The following is a 17642-nucleotide window of genomic DNA, read 5'->3' on the forward strand; positions in this document are numbered from 1 at the left end:
TAATAAAAGTAACCATCAGGTAAAAAAAAAAAAAAGCCCCCACGCACATACAGAGAACAGCAATGATAATCCATATTCCCTTAAATGGCTAGGAGGTGAGATGCATAATGACAGAGCACAGAAAGGGTTCAGTACTGTACTGTGATCTACACCATACATTTAAAGTACATGGCTTCCCCCAAAGTAATCCTGGGAGCTCTTGTTTGTTCAGGTTGCTGGTAATTGTAGTTCTGTGAGGGGTAAACTCAATTTCCCAGGATTCTTTGGGGGAAGCCAGGTGTGGATGTGGCAGGTGTTAATGCCAGCAGCAGGCAGGCCTCACTAGGGAGATCATTCCGTTGAGTTTATACATCTCTCCTTAATTTACATTTATTAAACTTTATTAAACAAAGCTTTACTTCAAGGAGCTCAGGTCAGCATAAGTGGTTCATCTCCACCCTCCCTTTATCCTCACAAGCTTGTAAGGTAGAAATGGTCAGAGGCAACGAGTAGCTCAGAGGCACAGTCAGCTTCTGGCCAAGCCTGGCTTCAACCTGGGCTACCCTGGTCATAGTACAACCCTCTTCGTGTTGCAGTTGTCTACACACTGCATACCCTCCAACATGCCACAGAGGGGAAAAAGGGGCACGCGTCTTTCGGGGCCTCGCTTTGACATGAGTTAGGTGACTCGCATGGGAGCACAGCCCTCCAAAATGTGTTTTGGGGGGGCTGCAGGAGTAGTATGAACACAGTTACCTGGTAGTAAGTCACAATAAATTCAATGGGGCTCATTTCTGAATAAAGACAGGTCTTGCTATACAAACACAATGCATTCTTGGGAAGTCAGGCAAGCGTTTGCATAACGAGTCAACACTTTCCATTGATTCCAAAATGATGGGCGAAACCAGGAAAACCCTCTGAAACTTTGCAAAAGGCAAACAAATGCTCACTTATTTGTCCCATCTCTCCCCATCCATCCATCCCTCCTACCATGTTAATCAGCTGCAGTGGAACAGAAAAACACAAAAAAGTAAGGCTGCTTATTTGTTTACAGTAATGCATGCAGGTCTGGCTGTTTGGATATCTGAATCTGCGGTGTATATTTTTGTTTGGATAAAAATTCCTCATGTTTGGATCAGTGAATTTTTGTATAGTGAGTGTTTGGATAGCAGGACTTGTGTGTGTGCATTTATATAGGATTGCATTGTAAATCACCTTTCCCAATCTGGTACCCTCCAGATGTTTTGAACATCATCAGCTCCAGTCAACATAGCTGCCCAGTGATGTCCCTGGGGCTGATGAGAGTTGTATTCTAAAACATCTACAAAGCACCAGGTTGGCAAAAGTTCTAACCACTATATTACACCACACCAGCAGTCTTTCTGTCACACACTCTCAGGGAAGCTAACAGTAAAAACATCACAATATTAACAATAATAAAAGTATTGCCTTAATTTATGGTAGATTTATTAATTACTTAGTTCAGATCTCATCTCTGCTATGAACTCAGGTGAGCCACCTGCAATCCAGGAGGGGTGTGTGTGTATTGTGAGGATCCCTGAGTGCAGGCCTTTTTCCAACTGGCTTAGGCAGGCAGGGCCCTGACTGACTCCAGCTACAAAAGCTGAGGCTGTTGAACAGACTCTTGGGCTGGAGCATGGTTTATGTTTTTGGTTGGGAGGGGGTTGCTGCTGTTGGTTTATAGTATTTTTATTTAAGATCTCATGATTTATGTGGAAATTGTTCAGTTTCGTGGTATATTTTTTAATGTTTTATTGTTTATATCTACTTTTATTATGTTGTAGTTATGTGTTTTTTCATATTGTAAGTGTCTTGAACTGTGGAAACGTGGCATACAGATAAAGTTATGTATGTATATATGTATGTATGTATCTGGAGAATGCAGGTGAAGGACTCTGAACCTTTATAAAAAAAACTGAGGGGCTGAGGGTTTGCAGGTGGGTAGATCACATTCTCTCTCTCTCTCTTTTCAAAATCCATTCCTGACACTTGAAAATCCTCAGAATGCTAGTTCAAAAGGAGATTTAAGATTCAATTGCTTCTGTTGAGTGTGAAATGCGGTTTTTAAAGCCCAACACAGTGCTATCTATGACAGATTGCCAGTGTGAGAAGACTGAAAAATGTTATAACTCATCTATTCTCTCTATCTCGCAGACTCGCCAGGCCAACTCTTGACAAACCCCTGCTAACACTTCCCATCTGTGCCTAAGAATGGGGCCCCTTTCCCCGCCCATCATCCTTACATCCAGTGGATGCTGCTGCTGCTCTCTCTCTCTCTCTCGCTTTTGTTAATCCTCCCCCAAACCCGAAAATAAACATTTAAGGCAGTGCCAAGACCCCTTGTTTGTTTCAGTCATAGCTGTGGAATCCCTGGTATGAGGCAAGGCAGAGGCTTCAGTGTATGGAGGCAAACTGGATTTATGCTTTGCATCTTTGGCCATGAAGGCTGCGGCAGCCACTGTGTTCATCCTCCTGACCGCTCTTGCTCTTAGGTCTACAGGTAAGAGTGGAGGCACTGAGGGAGATGAAAAGCAGCCTCCACCCTGAACAATGCTAATTTGCTTTTAAGAGGCAAACGCCAGCAAGCTCCTCTACCATTACACTAGTCTTCTGCTTTATTTTTAATTTAATTTTTAAAATGTTATGTCTTGTTATTGGAATGCTGTGCCAACCACCAGCACCGGTGCTCCTCTCGTTATTTATTATTTGTTTGGTAGCATTGGGTTGGGGAAGCCGTGTTGTTGGGAACAAAGCTAGAAAGAGATGGGGGTTGGAGTCCAACAACATCTGGAGGGAGACGGGTTCCCCATCCTTATTTTGCAGCATCCCTCTCCCTTACAGGCAATGCGTATCACCTGACTTGTTTCAAAATGTGGTACTCCTGCTTTGAGGTGGGGACTCCTGCTCATTCTGCCGAGTGGGGCCTTGACTTCTTCCCCCAAATCCTGTCCTGATGGCTCTGCCATTCATCAATGATGTGCAGACTGTATAGCATGTTTTGTTTTTTTTTCAAATAGGGACCAGCCGTGTCTGCTCCTCAACATTCTTCATTGCTTACCTTCAAGCTTCTCAGTTTCTACCCTATGCATAACATTGCCTGCTCTTTCTGTTCCTGCAGGAAAGAAGTTCCGATGGTGCACCCTTTCTGACCTGGAGCAGAGGAAGTGCTCAGAGCTATCCAAAGTGCTTCTGGCAGTGTTGCCTCCTGCCACGGTCAACGCCTTTGCCAGGGTTTCCTGCATCAGAGCTCACAACACTTATGACTGCATTGACAAGATCAGAGTGAGTACCAAGAAATTCCAGAGGTTATCCAAATCACGGATCTCATTCATTTTTTTTACCTCCATAGTCGGAGCAGGCATCAATGCTTTTGAATACCTGGAAACCACAGGAGGGGAGAGTGCTGTTTCGCTCACGCCCTTATTGTCAGCTTCCCTTTAGGACATCTGATCAGCCACTGTGAGATCAGAATGGTGGGCTTGGTGGTTCTGATGTCTTTTGGGCATTTTGGACTACAAATCCCATGAGGCCCAGCCATCACGGCTGTATGTTCCTGAGGCTTATTGGAGTTGCATTCCAAAGCATCCTGAGGGCACCAGGTTGTTGATGGTGGGAATCAAGGGTATGTGGGGGGGCGGGCTGCTGGTGTGATTGCCCCGGGTGCATTTTTCTGACAGGCACAGTGTGCTGCTCACGCCCCCCCCCCGAGCCAGCCCTGCGCCAGGAGGGCGCAACAGCCATGTGCCCTTCGATTCCAGACCCTCAAGGGTGAGGCTGTGATTGAAGACATCTAAAGGCAGCCCTGTTTAGGGAAGCTTTTAATGTTTAATAGGTTATTGTATTTTAGTGTTTTGTTGGAAGCCGCCCAGAGTGGCTGGGGAAACCAAGCCAGATGGGTGGGGTATAAATAATAAATGATGATGATGATGATGATGAAGGGCACATGGCGTCCTTCTAATGCCACCTTCCCTGAGCCTTGCAAAGTGCTGCAGGGCCCTGTGCTTCACAAAGTGGCTCAGGGATGGTATTACTCTGGCAATTTCAGTGGCGAGGGCTGAGCTGGTGCACAGCGGGCCCCATTCGCTGCGCGTGCACTGGGCACCATACAATCACGCTCCACCGCTAGTGAGAATGAAGAGTCGCACATTAATTGTGGGGTTAGCTGAGCACAGCATCTGTTCAGGGTGGAAGCGGTGTTGCCCCAGGCAAATAACTGCAATTATTGTGGCAGGTTTTCATGCTTAATATGTGAGAGATTACAGCCCATTTATTGCTACATACGTACTTATTAAATCCTAACCAGAGGAAATTCTGCCATGACTAGAGGCAGGATGTTAGCCAATAATCCCGGGAAGTGTTGGGAAAAGTCTGCCTGACTAGAATAACTTGTACTGAAGATATTCAGAAGCTTGTTTTAAATACTATTTTCATTCTTAATTAGGTGAACAAAGCTGATGCTGTCTCCTTGGATGCTGGAGATGTGTATTCGGCTGTGAAGCTTTATGGCTTGACTGTGGCGGCAAAGGAGATCTATATGGAAGGTCAGTCAGTGACCATACCCCCAGGGCTGGTGTCAGCACCCAGCAAATTGACCAGAGCCTACAGAAATGTAAAGAGCCTGCCCAGCCAAGCCTTGAGTCAGCACAATCCCTGGTGTACCTAGGTTGGCAATGGAGGTCAAGGGTCATGGAAGTGTTCCAAGCAGTGTGCTCTGGAGGGAGGCCCGCTCCCTTGGCTCTGGGATTTTATTATGGGATAGATGCTCCTCAGGGTCCTCATGACATCATTGGCATCAAAATGTCTGTCCATACCCTGCCCCCCAACTTAATCTGGGATCTAATCCCAGTCAATAATTTACAAAACAAAACTGGTGCCAATAGCCCAACTGTAAATTAAACTGCCATCTGGAAGTACTGTAAACATTTAATAGAACTGGCCCTGCTTTTTCCACACAAAGACATTGCTTTGATCTGTGATAAACTGAGAGCATATCAACATAACACAGACTTAACTGGCTCAACCAGGGTGCCAGCTTGAATAAAATGTGGGGAGGGAGGTAAGGCAAGCCCCACCCTGCGTATTCGATCACATGATGTGGTGAACACAATCATTTGAATGGCAATGCCCATCAGCTTTGGGGTGGACAACCCCCTCAGATGCTTTATTGGTGGGGCAAAGCCCCGTCGGCCCCTAGGAGTTGGCTCCTCTGGGCTCAGCCATCATTCCTTCTCCCTGGGAAATCCTGAGAACACGAAGGAAGGCTTAGTGCAGTATAGCCGTTTCCAACCTGGTGTCCTTCTGATGTTGTGGACTACAGCTCCCATCAGCTCCAGTCAGCACGTCTCTATGATGAAAGTTGTGATCCAAAACAACTGGAGGGCATGCAGGTGAGGAAGGCTGTTGTGTTCACACAGAGATCTCTCAGTGTTCATTAACATGGTTCCTGTATCTTCTGTACAGTGGTGCCCCGCAAGACGAATGCCTCGCAAGACGAAAAACCCGCTAGACGAAAGGGTTTTCTGTTTTTCGATGCACTTCGCAGGACAAATTTCCCTATGGGCTTGCTTTGCAAGACGAAAATGTCTTGCGAGTCTTGAGATTTTTTCCCCTCCCCCCCTTTTTCTAAGCCGCTAAGCCGCTAATAGCCTTTTAGCCGCTAAGCCTTTAATAGCCACTAAACCGCTAATAGCGCTAAGCCGCTAAGCCGCTAATAGGGTTGCTTCGCAAGACGAAAAAACCGCTAGACGAAGAGACTCACAGAACGGATTAATTTCATCTTGCGAGGCACCACTGTACTTTTTTTATCACTAGGTAACTGTGTGTTTGCTGTAGCCGTGGCCAGACGAGGAACGCTGGATATCCAAAGGCTAAAAGGGAGTCGCAGTTGCCACAATGGAGCCAGATGGACCTCTGGTTGGAACATCCCTTTGGGCTTCCTTCTGGTTAGGAATGAGCTCGTATGGGATGAAGACCAGCCCCTCAGCCACAGTGAGTGCACAGTGAAAGATCAGATGCTTAGCCTTGTATCAGTGGTCTGCAACCATGGGAATTTGAGGGGAAGGACAATGTGCAGAGCACCTACCATAGGTCCCAAGTCCTTCTAATTATTTTGGGACCACTTCTGCCACATGATGTCCTCTTTAGTCCCCCTAGTTTGAGCAGGAGAAATGCCGGAGCATGTTACTGAAACCAAAAGAGCACCAAACTGCTTAACTGTTTTAAGGCTGGACGATACCCAGGATGTTACGTGTCAAAGAAAAGCAAACCGCACCTGAGAGCTGATCATGACATGCACAAAGTGTCCTCACAATGTATTCTCATACCCTTCTGTGCCCACAAGACATAAACACGTGATGAGATCCTGAGACAGGTTCTCAGATCCTGTTTGGCCAGAGCTTTTTTTCAGGGACAGCTGCAAACCAATTTGACAACACCCAAAGGAAGCACCTGTTGTCATTGCGTTGCCTGGTAAAGTGCTCCCTTCCTGTTTTTGTTTTTTGATCCAGATCATTATGAGGCATCTTTAATTTCAAAAGGATTAAGTCTGTCAACCAATTCAAGAAATTTAGTTGGCTAATTATCTTGTCTTTTACCAGTTAAGTTTCAATAAACCCACATTTTACCAGAACTTCAATATAGGAAAAGAAAGTGCAATATAATTTACAGTTAATTAAAAATTAATGATTAAGCAGAAGCTACCATTCATTGTTAGCTGCAAACATATTATTGATTAATTTCTTTTTCATTCACCGCTGCAGAAAGAGACCAGACCCCAAAGTAGCCTAAGTGAAACAAGCACCTACATTCTTAACTTGCAGCCCAGGTGATGAACTATCACCTTGCCAATGAGACATTAAACTCCTAATTCTAATTTAAAAAATAGATGAAGACTGGGGTCTGACTCTTGAAAATGTTTGGTTACAGCATTAACATACAGTATTATGTCTGCTCAAAAGTTTGCCCCATTGAGTTCAATGGAATGTCTTCAAAGGTTATAGATTTGTTTTATATGTATATAGATATGGTTATAGATTTGCAACCTCAGGCTGCAGTCCTGTACCTAGAATGAAGTCTCAGTGAACTCCGAGGGGTCTACTTCTAAGTAGCCATACTTAGGAATACAACATAGTGGGTACATTTCTGTGCGTGCTTATCTGAGGATAGGGCTACATTCTGCCTCTGTTGCTGGAGGCAGTATGCCTTTGAATTTGCTGGGAATCACAAGTGGGGAGAGAGCACTGCTGTTGCACCCAGGTTCTGCTTGTGAGCCAGAGGCACCTGGCTGGCTATTTGAGAACAGAATGTTGGAGTAGATGGGACTCCTTGGGTCTGACCGAGATGGGCTCTTCTTACATTCTGATCATGCAGAGGTTGAGTCGAGAATCTGTGTTATTTTAGCAGTGCGTTTCCATGAGAATGCCTCCCCTTCTCATTTCTCCAGTCGTCGGTGGTTATTTCAATGCCAGCTGCATCCCCGGCATCGGAGTCGCCTCTCCGCAGCTCTGCTCCCTTTGCCAAGGACAGAAATCCTACATCCAGGACAAGAACCACTTCTGTGAGACCAGCGGTGGCGAACCCTTCTCTGGTTCAGATGGGGCCTTCAGGTGGCCTTGCACTTGTGCTTGAAGTGCAGGTGGGTGGGGCTGGAGCAGGTACTGCATAGTCTCCTATGCTAACGCCACTTCAATCTGTGTGCAGGTGCTTGAAGAATGGGGTGGCAGATGTTGCTTTCCTGGATCACCTGGCCATCATGAATTCCACAGGTAAACTTCTTGCTCAGGGACTCGCATCTTAACATATGCCCTGGAGTCATACAGCAGCCCGATGTTAAATTCTCTCACTCCAGCTTCTCTCGATGCCAGTCTTTTTTCCCTCCTCCCCTTGTTCAGAGTCAGAACAAGAAGAATATGAGTTGCTGTGTCCTGACGGGTCCACAGCTCCCATGACTGCTTACGCTGCCTGCAATCTGGGCCAAGGGCCAGGACGGGCCATTGTCACGCGCCACAACTTCAAGAAGATCGCCAAGAAGTTTCTGACCGTCATTCAGGTATTTCTTAGCCAACACAAGGAGGGGTACAGTAGGGCTCATGCCCGAGGCCTAGTTGACACAAAGAGCTACTGAGAGAGCCAAAAGGACAATTCCATTTAAAAAAAAATAAAAAGTGTTTGGCAGACAACAAAATCTGGCTGTTTTGAGTGTTGAAACTGAGTGCTCTAGTTTTTGTGCTCCTAAAAACAATGTGCCATGCTGGCTGGGGCTGATGGGAGTTGTGGTACAAAACATCTGGGGGGGCCAGGCTGGTGAAAGCTCTCACCAATTGAATGGCTTGTGGGAGGTGCCAAGCCAGTTTCGTAGGGTGTTGCAATCATGTCCACACTCTCTCTTTCCCTTGGGGATATGTGGCCTCTTTTTTTTTTTTTTTGGGTGCAATTATTCTGCTGCTGGCTCACTATATTATCAGTTAAATAATAACTAGAAAAGAGATGCTGAAGTTATATCAGCATTTGGAAGAAAATAGCAAAGAAGTATGTTTCTGGGTGAGTCATGGCAGATAATTTTTTTAAAAACCCAATACTGGTGTCACTGCTACTTACCAGGATGGCACTGACATGATAAGGAGGGTGTGGGTCTCTATATGGGTGCACCAGGAGCAGCACTGGTTTGGCAGCAGCAGTCCCACTGGTGCAGCTGCATGGTCCTGACCTTGCTGTGACCTTGCCGAAATCCCATCCCATCCAGAGAGGCGGCGGTGATGCTGGTGTTGGGAAGATAGCTTTGCCCCATCATATGTGCCAGCACTGCCTCCAGATGTTGTTGCGATCCACCTCTCATCCGCTGCGGCCAGCATAGCCAGTCATCCGGAATGATGGGCATTGCAGTCCAACCATACCTGGAAGTTGCCATGTTGGCTGTCCCAGTGGCTTATTTCATCGTATAGCCTCCTCTGCTGGGTAGCCCAAGGCTAGCTGAAACTTGCTCTTGTCCTTAGCACCTCTTTGGAAAGAAGGGAAGAGAGAAGGCCAGATTCGAGCTTTTTGCCTCTGCGCCATTCAGAGGGAAGAACCTGCTCTTCCACGATGCGACGCACCGCTTCCAGCTTGTTGACAAGGAGGCTGAAATCAGCCACGTTCTTGGCCTGGATTATGTTGCTCTGTTGCAGGGCTTGGGCCATGAAGGTGAGAGAGTGCCTCCCTCCCTCATGAAGTCATGGGGAGTCCCGAAAGATCCTATATAGGATCAAAAGAGCCCCGAAGATTCTATATAGCACTAGGAGCGTAGCTGGAGGTCATCCCTTGAGGTATGAGCTCCAGATCATTTTCTAGGAGTTCCAGGTGTTTCTGGATGCTTAATTGAATTGAGAGGCAGAACTGGGCTGGATGCTGACTTAGGAGTATAAATTAATTCAATGTGATCTCATCTAGAGATGCTTTGGAGGGCAATGAATAAGAACATAAGGACAGCCCTGCTGGATCAGGCCAATTGAGGCACAGATAGCCCAGCATCCTGTCCTTGCAGTGGCCACTCAGCTGCCCCAAAGGGAAGCCCAAAAGCCAAACCTGAGTGCAACAGCAGTGCTCCTCCACTTGCAGTTCCCAACCACTGGGCATTATTCAGGGGCACACTGCCTACGAATTTTGGTAAAGGAAGGGAAACTGAACTGATTTGGGGTGCAAATCAACTAAAGTATATATCTGGGGTGATCTAGATGGAAAACCACCTGGTTCACCTTCTAAAGTTGCTTCTATAATATAAATTAGCATATGCAGATTTTACGCAAATACGTATCTGTCTGTAAGCCTACACCTCAGATCTTTGAAGTACAGTGGTACCTCGCAAGACGAATGCCTCGCAAGACGAAAAACACGCAAGACAAAAGAGTTTTCCGTTTTTTGAGTCGTTCCGCAAGACGAATTTCCCTATGGGCTTGCTTAGCAAGACAAAACGTCTTGCGAGCTCTTGCGAGTTTGTTTCCTTTTTCTTAAATCCGCTAAGCCGTTAATAGCTGCTAAGCTGCTAAGCCGCTAATAGCCGTGCTTCGCAAGACGAAAAAACCGCAAGACGAAGAGACTCGCGGAACGGATTAATTTCGTCTTGCGAGGCACCACTGTACTATCAGCTCGGTTACTAGGTAATGCAATTTGTCCTCCTTCCTATGACAATACCTTCTCCTGCTGCCTCAGGGAGCTCCCTGGCCAACAGCCTGGTCCGCTGGTGTTGTATCAGCAACGCTGAACTCCGCAAATGTGAGGAGTGGGCTCTGAATGTCAGGTCACACCCGCTGGTCTGTGTCCAAGCAAACTCTATGGCCAACTGCATTGAGCTGATCAAGGTGAGTTGCACACAGTCTGGGAAGCAAAACCGGCAGCGTTTTCTTTTTACATAAGCAAAAGATACAAATAAATCACCCCATCTCAATACGGCCCAGATTGACTGGAACAACACAGCCAGATGGGCGGGGTATAAATAATAAAACTAATATTATCTCCGGTTCCACCTGGTTCCCAGCCCAGACAGACGATGGCTGGGAAAAGGCCTCGATTCTGGCAAGAACTCCATGGCTTACAGGGAAGGGGTGGCTTTCTTTAACATGCCAATGTCAGACTGTCAACTGTGCACTTTTTCACGGGGCAGAACAATGAGGCAGACGCCGTTACACTGGACGCCACACATGCCTACTTTGCAGGGAGATGCGCGCTTGTTCCTGTGGCTGCAGAATGTTATGGTGAGCTGTCTCTTTTTAAAAAACACACACACCAAACTAACACATTTTAATTGGTTTTTCACTAGAGTGGCAAGAAAAGTAAAACATAAAAAATACCTCTAAGCATGCAGGGGGAATATTCTGCAAGCTGCTGCAGATAACCCTAAATGTCAGTGGTGTGTAAAATGCCTAATCTGGTGCATGGCAGAGGTGATGTGATGTGTGTGTGCGCATCTGTTATGGTATGATATTTTTTGCTCATAGCCATAGGGCCATTGCAAACAATAAACATAAAATGTCTTGTTGCCAAAAATACAAGCAGATGTACTTAGTATTAAGATAAAATGAAAGTTAAAATAAATCCTTAAAACATCCTGGAATGACACTTAACTTTAAAACACTCAAATGAATGAATCGCCTTTACAGCCTTTACTGCCATCCAGTTCAGAGTTCTCACTCCAATGGCTTTGGTTTTCAGTTCAGCAAAGCTTGCAACCCAGAAGAATTAAAAGAGCACTTTGCTGACTCGTGCATTGAAGTGCATCACTCTGTGACTTGGCACTTGATGACTGGTAGTTGAATAGTACAGGCAGTATTGTGCTGCTGTTTTCTTACACTGACAGGTGATATTGCAGTGCTCACAGTGGTGTTCACTCTGTGACTGATCATTTACAAGGCAACAGCTGATGCTGCAATCATCGAATAATGAACAGGCATGTACGAAGAATGCGCCTGTGGTCTTTTTCTGTGCCCCGTCTTCTTGGTGCAAGTTCCTCAGTGCCACAGTGAATTTTTAATGGAGCAAATGGATATTGCAAGGTGGCCTGAAGGTTCACTTCTGGGGCCAGAGTGTTCACATGGCATTCCCGACATGGGTATCTCAGCTAGAGCATCCTGGGATTCTGGTTTCCAGAGGAATTCTCCCTCAGAGAAAAAAACTGATAGCTCCTGTGCCTGATATAAAGGTACTTTCCTAAAGGAGACATGAATTGATCTAATTCCCAAACTGACAACCTTCAGATGTTTTGGACTACAATTCCCATCATCCCCAGCCATTGACACTGCTGGCTGGGGCTGATGTGAGCTGTAGCCCAAAATATGGGGGGGAAGGTCAGGTTGGAGAAGATCCATGTTTAGTATTGAGCACCTACCAAGTGGTGTAAGGCATGATTCTTCTGTTCAGACGTCACTTCCTTATGCCTTTTTGTGTATAGGAGAAGAATGCACTTCAGCTCAGGAAGAAGAGGAAAATGAGAAGCTGGCCCACCTTACAGGTAAAGGGAAGTGTCTGTAATCATAGAATTGTGGATGGGATCCCGAGGGTCATCTAATCCAATCCTCTGCAATGCAGGAATCTAGACTAGATCTTACATGACAGATGGCCTTCCAAACTCTGTTTAAAAACCTCCAAGGAAGGAGAACCCACCACCTTTTGTGCAATGCAAATTGCATCTACTAGACCCCTCCCTTTTTAAAGTTGCTTCTGGGGCCCCTCTATGATTAGAGGCCCCAGAAGCTTAAGCTTCCTTTGTTTCATAGTAGATCCGCTCCTGCTGCCATGTTCTAATGCCTCCTCGTTGCCACACAGCTCTTCCTCCAATTTATGCAGTGGCCCTTGTCAAGAAGAATGCCAAGCATGTGAACATCTACAATCTGGGGAGGAGGCGCTCCTGCCACAGCCATGTGTACAGCCCAGGAGGGTGGCTCCTCCTTGCCCAGTACACGGTGGGGGTTCAGGAGAATGGCACTGCCAGCTGCAACCTCAGTTCTGGTGAGAATTACAGCAGAATCTCCAAAACAAATGGGGACAACTTGATTCGAGAGGAAAGGTGGGAGTGGGTGTGTCGGGGGTGGTGTTGCTAGATCAGGCTTCCTCAACCTTGGCCCTCCAGACTACAATTCCCATCATCCCCGACCATTGGTCCTGCTAGCAAGGGATCATGGGAGTTGTAGGCCAAAAACATCTGGAGGACCGAGGTTGAGGAAGCCTGTCCTAGATCTTTATTGAATCAGGATAAAAGCCTAGGCCACTTCCCTTTCTATGTTCCATTTAAGCCTCCTACTTATTCTAGCCAACACAGTCCCTTCCAGATGCTGTTGGATTACAACTCCCATCAGTCACAGCAGGCAGCATGGTCAGTGATGATGGGAATTGTAGTCCAGCATCATCTGGAAGGCAACACATTAGCTACGTCTGGTTTAAACATGTGCAGCAGGAAATGGAGCCTACTTTACTGAATATTTCAAATGAGTTCATGACCTGCTACAGTGTGGGCTGGGGGAAAACGTGGTCCTGAGGATTCTGTTAGATTTTCATCAGCCACATGGCCAACCATCAGAGAGGATGGGAGGTGTGATCCAGCAGCATCTGAAAGTCTATAGGTTCCCCATCCATGTGCTGCTGTGGCCGTGGAAATTAAAATAAGCTGCACATGAATGCCTCTCTCTATCTGGGGCCTGAATGCTGGTGGGAATTGATACTGCTGAAGTATGAAAATACTGGGCTTGTGGTACAAATTTATCCAGCTTGCGATGCACAAATGCATTTTGAGATAAGTTTACTGTCCCCAGAAAAAAAGGATTTGAATGTGTAAATTAAATCAAGTTGACGTGTGCGGCAAGTTATGCATGTGTACAAACTGCATTGCACAGACAAGGTATACAAAGAGGACTCTCTCATTGGCTGCTTTTCACTGCTGCAACAGACACAAACTTTTTTTATGGCTGATTTGCAGAACAATACCTTGGTTTGGAAGTTCTGATTTAGACAATCATGTTCAAGTTAGCAAAACTCATATGCACCGAAAGAGCAGGGGAAGCATCACACAAGCGTTTAGAAAAGCAAATGATACCTGGCTGCTGAAAGAGAAATACTGTAAACATAAACAACCAACTGTTTAGTTTTGCTTTTAAAAGTTTTCTGCACAAGCAACAGCAAGCTGAGTAAAATTGGTTATCCTGTTCCTTAGTTTTCTTCGGTCATCAGGGAATAATTTCCTCCACTGCTTTTAACCACTGTTCCACTGCGAGTTTAACTACTGGCCCTTCTCTCCCCACTGAAAGCTTACGAGGATTACTTCTGGAAGGGGTGCATGCCAGGAGGTGGTGGGAACCTTTGCAAAGTCTGCATTGGGCAAAAGGAGGCGGAGGGAGGAAGGGGGTCATCCAGGTGTGCAGCCAATCACAACGAACTCTACTATGGAAACCTGGGTGCCCTCAGGTGAGTCGAAGGATATTGCTTAAAAATGACTGCTGTATACATTATAAGGTTAATAGAACTGATTTGTAGAAAAGACTCTGCTATCTGAAAAAAGAGACAAAGGAACCAAAGAAAATATTTAATAAAAATTATATTTTAAAAAACCAATGACTGACTGCTGCCAAACTCTAAATTCCTTGCTGGCAATCACTACATGCCAAGTTAAATAGTGGGTTTTATCAGACTACTAAGTCATGCTCAGAGGAGGAATGGAGAAATCTGTAAATTTTGGCTTCTCTCAGTTTCTCATTTTTCCTCAATCTTAAATTCAGTTTGTCGCTTTCCTCACCAGTCTGTGATTTATTTATTTTTAAGTCCTCATGAAAATCAATCAGCATTTTAGTGCTATTTTCTCCTAATAGACACATATTTGTATGTTGCAGGTTTGCCTAATACATACATTTTGCAAGCAGTATTACATAATGTAATGCATTTGTATAGGTTATTTTCATTAATATATACACTTATGGACACACTTTATATTTGGAGAAGTGCAAATTTCTAAGAATAGCTACATTTTGGTTCATGTATCATTTTTGGAAGTGAAAACCAGGCAGATTAGTATCAAAATGCAAACTGAGCCAAATTTATCCACCACCCCTCACTCATAAGGGGCGCACCCATGTAAACAACACTGTAAATGCAGCTTGCAACACAAAGGGGGTATGTGTGTGATCTCACTGTTTTAAGCCATTCACGTGACTAACTTTTGCTGGATTTGGACCACTCTTCCTTCTTCCAGATGCCTCTTTGGTGATCCCAGTGGAAGAAGTTTTGGTGATGTGGCTTTTTTAGAACACCATAACCTGCTCCAGAATATTCAGTGTAAGATGATTCTTTCAATCTTTTAAGATTCCAGTAAGGTGCCAAAGTGAATTTTCAATTTAACTTCCCTCCAGATGTTATCACCAGTTAAATAGCCTATCTAATCTAACGTCGTAAGGGAGAACTAGTACTACTGTACTTTTGTTTCTGAGAGTATCGGAACTCTTGGAACATAACACCTGCGTAAAAAACAATTGTACTGTATTCTTTTGTTCTATTAATTCTTAAGATATCATAAGAGATCTTAAAAATGATCAATACAGTGGTGCCTCGCAAGACGAAATTAATCCGTTCCGCGAGTGTCTTCGTCTAGCGGTTTTTTCGTCTTGCGAAGCAACCCTATTAGCGGCTTAGCGGATTAGCGCTATTAGCGGTTTAGCGGCTATTAAAGGCTTAGCGGCTTAGCTGCTAAAAGGCTATTAAAGGCTTAGCAGCTTAGAAAAAGGGGGGGGGAGCGAAAAAAAAATCTCAAGACTTGCAAGACATTTTCGTCTTGCGAAGCAAGCCCATAGGGAAATTCGTCCTGCGAAGCAACTCAAAAACGGAAAACCCTTTCGTCTAGCGGGTTTTCCGTCTTGCGAGGCATTCGTCTTGCGGGGCACCACTGTAGTTCAATGACAGATATCTGGATCTTATTTACAAAGCAAATAGATCTCATGAAGAACTGCTTTGTTTTTGCTCCTTCGCAGACCTGGATAGCTCAGGCTGGGCAAAAGGATGTTCTCCAAGTGACCTTGAACTCCTGTGCCTCGACGGCAGCCGCGCAAATGTGACAGAGTGGAAAGTCTGCAACCTGGGCCTTGTCCCTCCCAATATAGTTGTGACACGCCCTGTAACTGTAGCAAAGGTCTATGACTTCCTGGTGAAGTCACAGGTCAGTTTGAATGTGTCGGGCTGAACGATAAGAGCTTAAACATTATTTGTGAGAGCTTCCAGCCGTGGATGGTTTAAGTAACACCCAGTTATTGCTGTTTGGCTTTAAGCTGCAAGTGGAAAAGCAACTCTGCATCCAAAGAATATTCTGTGGCCTCCTTTGGTGGTGTGATTTTAATTGGGAACATGATCTGGGGGATGGGGGGGGGAATTGCATGCCCACCCGCCACTGCTGGACATCCAATTACAGTTGCTGCCCCTTGAGGAAAATAAAGGCCATGCTTTTGGAAAACAAGGAGTCAAAATGATAGAGATGATTCCTAGCAGAAAGACTACAGAGAGGGAAATGGGTGAAGCAATCTATACAGTCCATAACCAGACAGAAAAGATATTGAAGCACCCTATATTGGGCTTTGCTTGTACTCACGTTTCCACAGCTTCACCTTTTTTTTTTTTTTAGGAACAAAGCGTAGGCTTGACCTTTCAGCTCTTTCAATCGAAGGCGTATGGTGAAAGTGACCTGCTCTTTAAAGATGCCACTCGGCAGCTCATTCCTACAAGCCACCTGGACTATGAGACAATCCTTGGGGAGCCCTTCTTCCAGCTTGCAGAGTCTGTTTTCAACTGCACACCTGCAGGTAAGGTGGGCTTACCTGGAAGGAGACATATGGCAGGGTCTAAGTTGTGCACCCCGCTTGCCCTCTACTGCATTGTACTTGACATGCTTATGAGGGCAAAAATACTGATCCTCTTGCTGGAGAGCTTCTACAGGATCTAGTAATAGAATGCATGATATGCAAAATTGTTGGAGAACTCTCAGGTTATTGAATGTCTGACAGACATTAAGTTGAACTGTGTAAGACCAATGAAACCTAATAGAATCCATGCCTGCAAAGTTATTTGAGTAGTCTGGATGTGCTATGCACAGGTTAAGTGTCAGCAAGATAGTGCAAATTATGCTCAAATCAGTTGATGCTAGGCAATTTCTGATAAATGATAGTTATTATCATCATCATTAATTGAATTCCTTATCCACCCTTCATGAGGTTTTTTTTGGGGGGGGGGGAATTACAGTATATAAAAACATAATGCAATTAAAGCACAACAACCCCACATAACACCCCTGCAAATTGTATTTTGCTTGGTTATTGTAATGGGTTAGGGTAGGAACCATAAAGGGCACAGAGCCCCTTGCTTCAACCCAAAGATATATAGATTTCAGACCATTGTCTGGCTTTGCTAAAAAGATTTCAGCAGCTGTCCAAACACATTCTTGCAGCTGTTAAAGGCTGAAAACATGTTTTACAGAAAGCAAATTTGAGATTCTGAGGAAGCTACATTCTGAGCTTGTTTGACTCTCAGAAAATCACAGCGGGTGCACACACACACACACACACACACACACACACACACACACAGACCTGCCTAGTGGCATAACTTAGATATATCCCATTTTGGTTTTCAGGCATCCTGGACTTCTGCAAACAAGACATTTGCATCTATTCAGAGCAACACTGATGTTGTTTCTAGGGAAACTCCCACAACAGAAGTGAGACTGCAGTGGAAGATTTGATGCATTCGCCAGGAAGGCAGAGAATTGCCAGGAGGCTCTGTGGGCTTCATCAGTGGCTGGCTGTTTTCCTTAGGAAACATATGCAAGGTGGGTTTAGTACACCAGCTAATACTAGAATGTCACCCGCGTTGGTAGCCAGCCTCCAGTACCACCACGCTGGAAGAGCTCTTGATTTCCCTGCTGCTTAAGTTTTCCTCAGGCTGTATCTTCAGTTATTCCAAAACATACACTTGCCCAGAAACATTTCACAGCAGCTTACCCTGGAATGGCTTGCATAAGATTTACTTGCAGATCTACTGATATTTTAACAACTAGCCATGCGTTTCCCAATCTGATACTTTCCAGGTCTTGTATATCACTGAAAATTTAAATAAAGGCATTGCTATAAAACAAAGAAATCCCATTAACA

General features: G+C 45.1%; 1 protein-coding gene across 4 annotated transcripts; it reads left to right on the forward strand.

Moving 5' to 3' along the window:
- Positions 1-776: 776 nt before the first annotated feature.
- On the forward strand, positions 777-17640 carry LOC308465894 (ovotransferrin-like). Of its 4 annotated transcripts, none has more exons than XM_080986261.1 (17): positions 783-1009; positions 3119-3282; positions 4442-4541; positions 5812-5988; positions 7442-7604; positions 7699-7763; positions 7890-8047; positions 8991-9177; positions 10183-10331; positions 10634-10724; positions 11918-11977; positions 12313-12474; positions 13767-13923; positions 14705-14787; positions 15477-15661; positions 16121-16298; positions 17126-17640. In XM_080986261.1, exons 1-17 carry the CDS (start codon positions 922-924, stop codon positions 17176-17178), a joined length of 2220 nt encoding a protein of 739 aa, XP_080842387.1. In that variant the 5' UTR covers positions 783-921; the 3' UTR covers positions 17179-17640. The 4 variants fall into 4 exon arrangements, with proteins under 4 accessions (XP_080842389.1, XP_080842387.1, XP_080842386.1 ...); XM_080986260.1 differs by having other exon boundaries at positions 787-1009; positions 12292-12474; XM_080986262.1 differs by lacking the exon at positions 783-1009 and adding an exon at positions 1017-2500 and having other exon boundaries at positions 12292-12474.
- The last annotated feature ends 2 nt before the right edge of the window (positions 17641-17642 follow it).

This window comes from Podarcis pityusensis, assembly GCF_964106645.2.
Source record: "Podarcis pityusensis genome assembly, chromosome: 16".
Taxonomy (NCBI): domain Eukaryota; kingdom Metazoa; phylum Chordata; class Lepidosauria; order Squamata; family Lacertidae; genus Podarcis; species Podarcis pityusensis.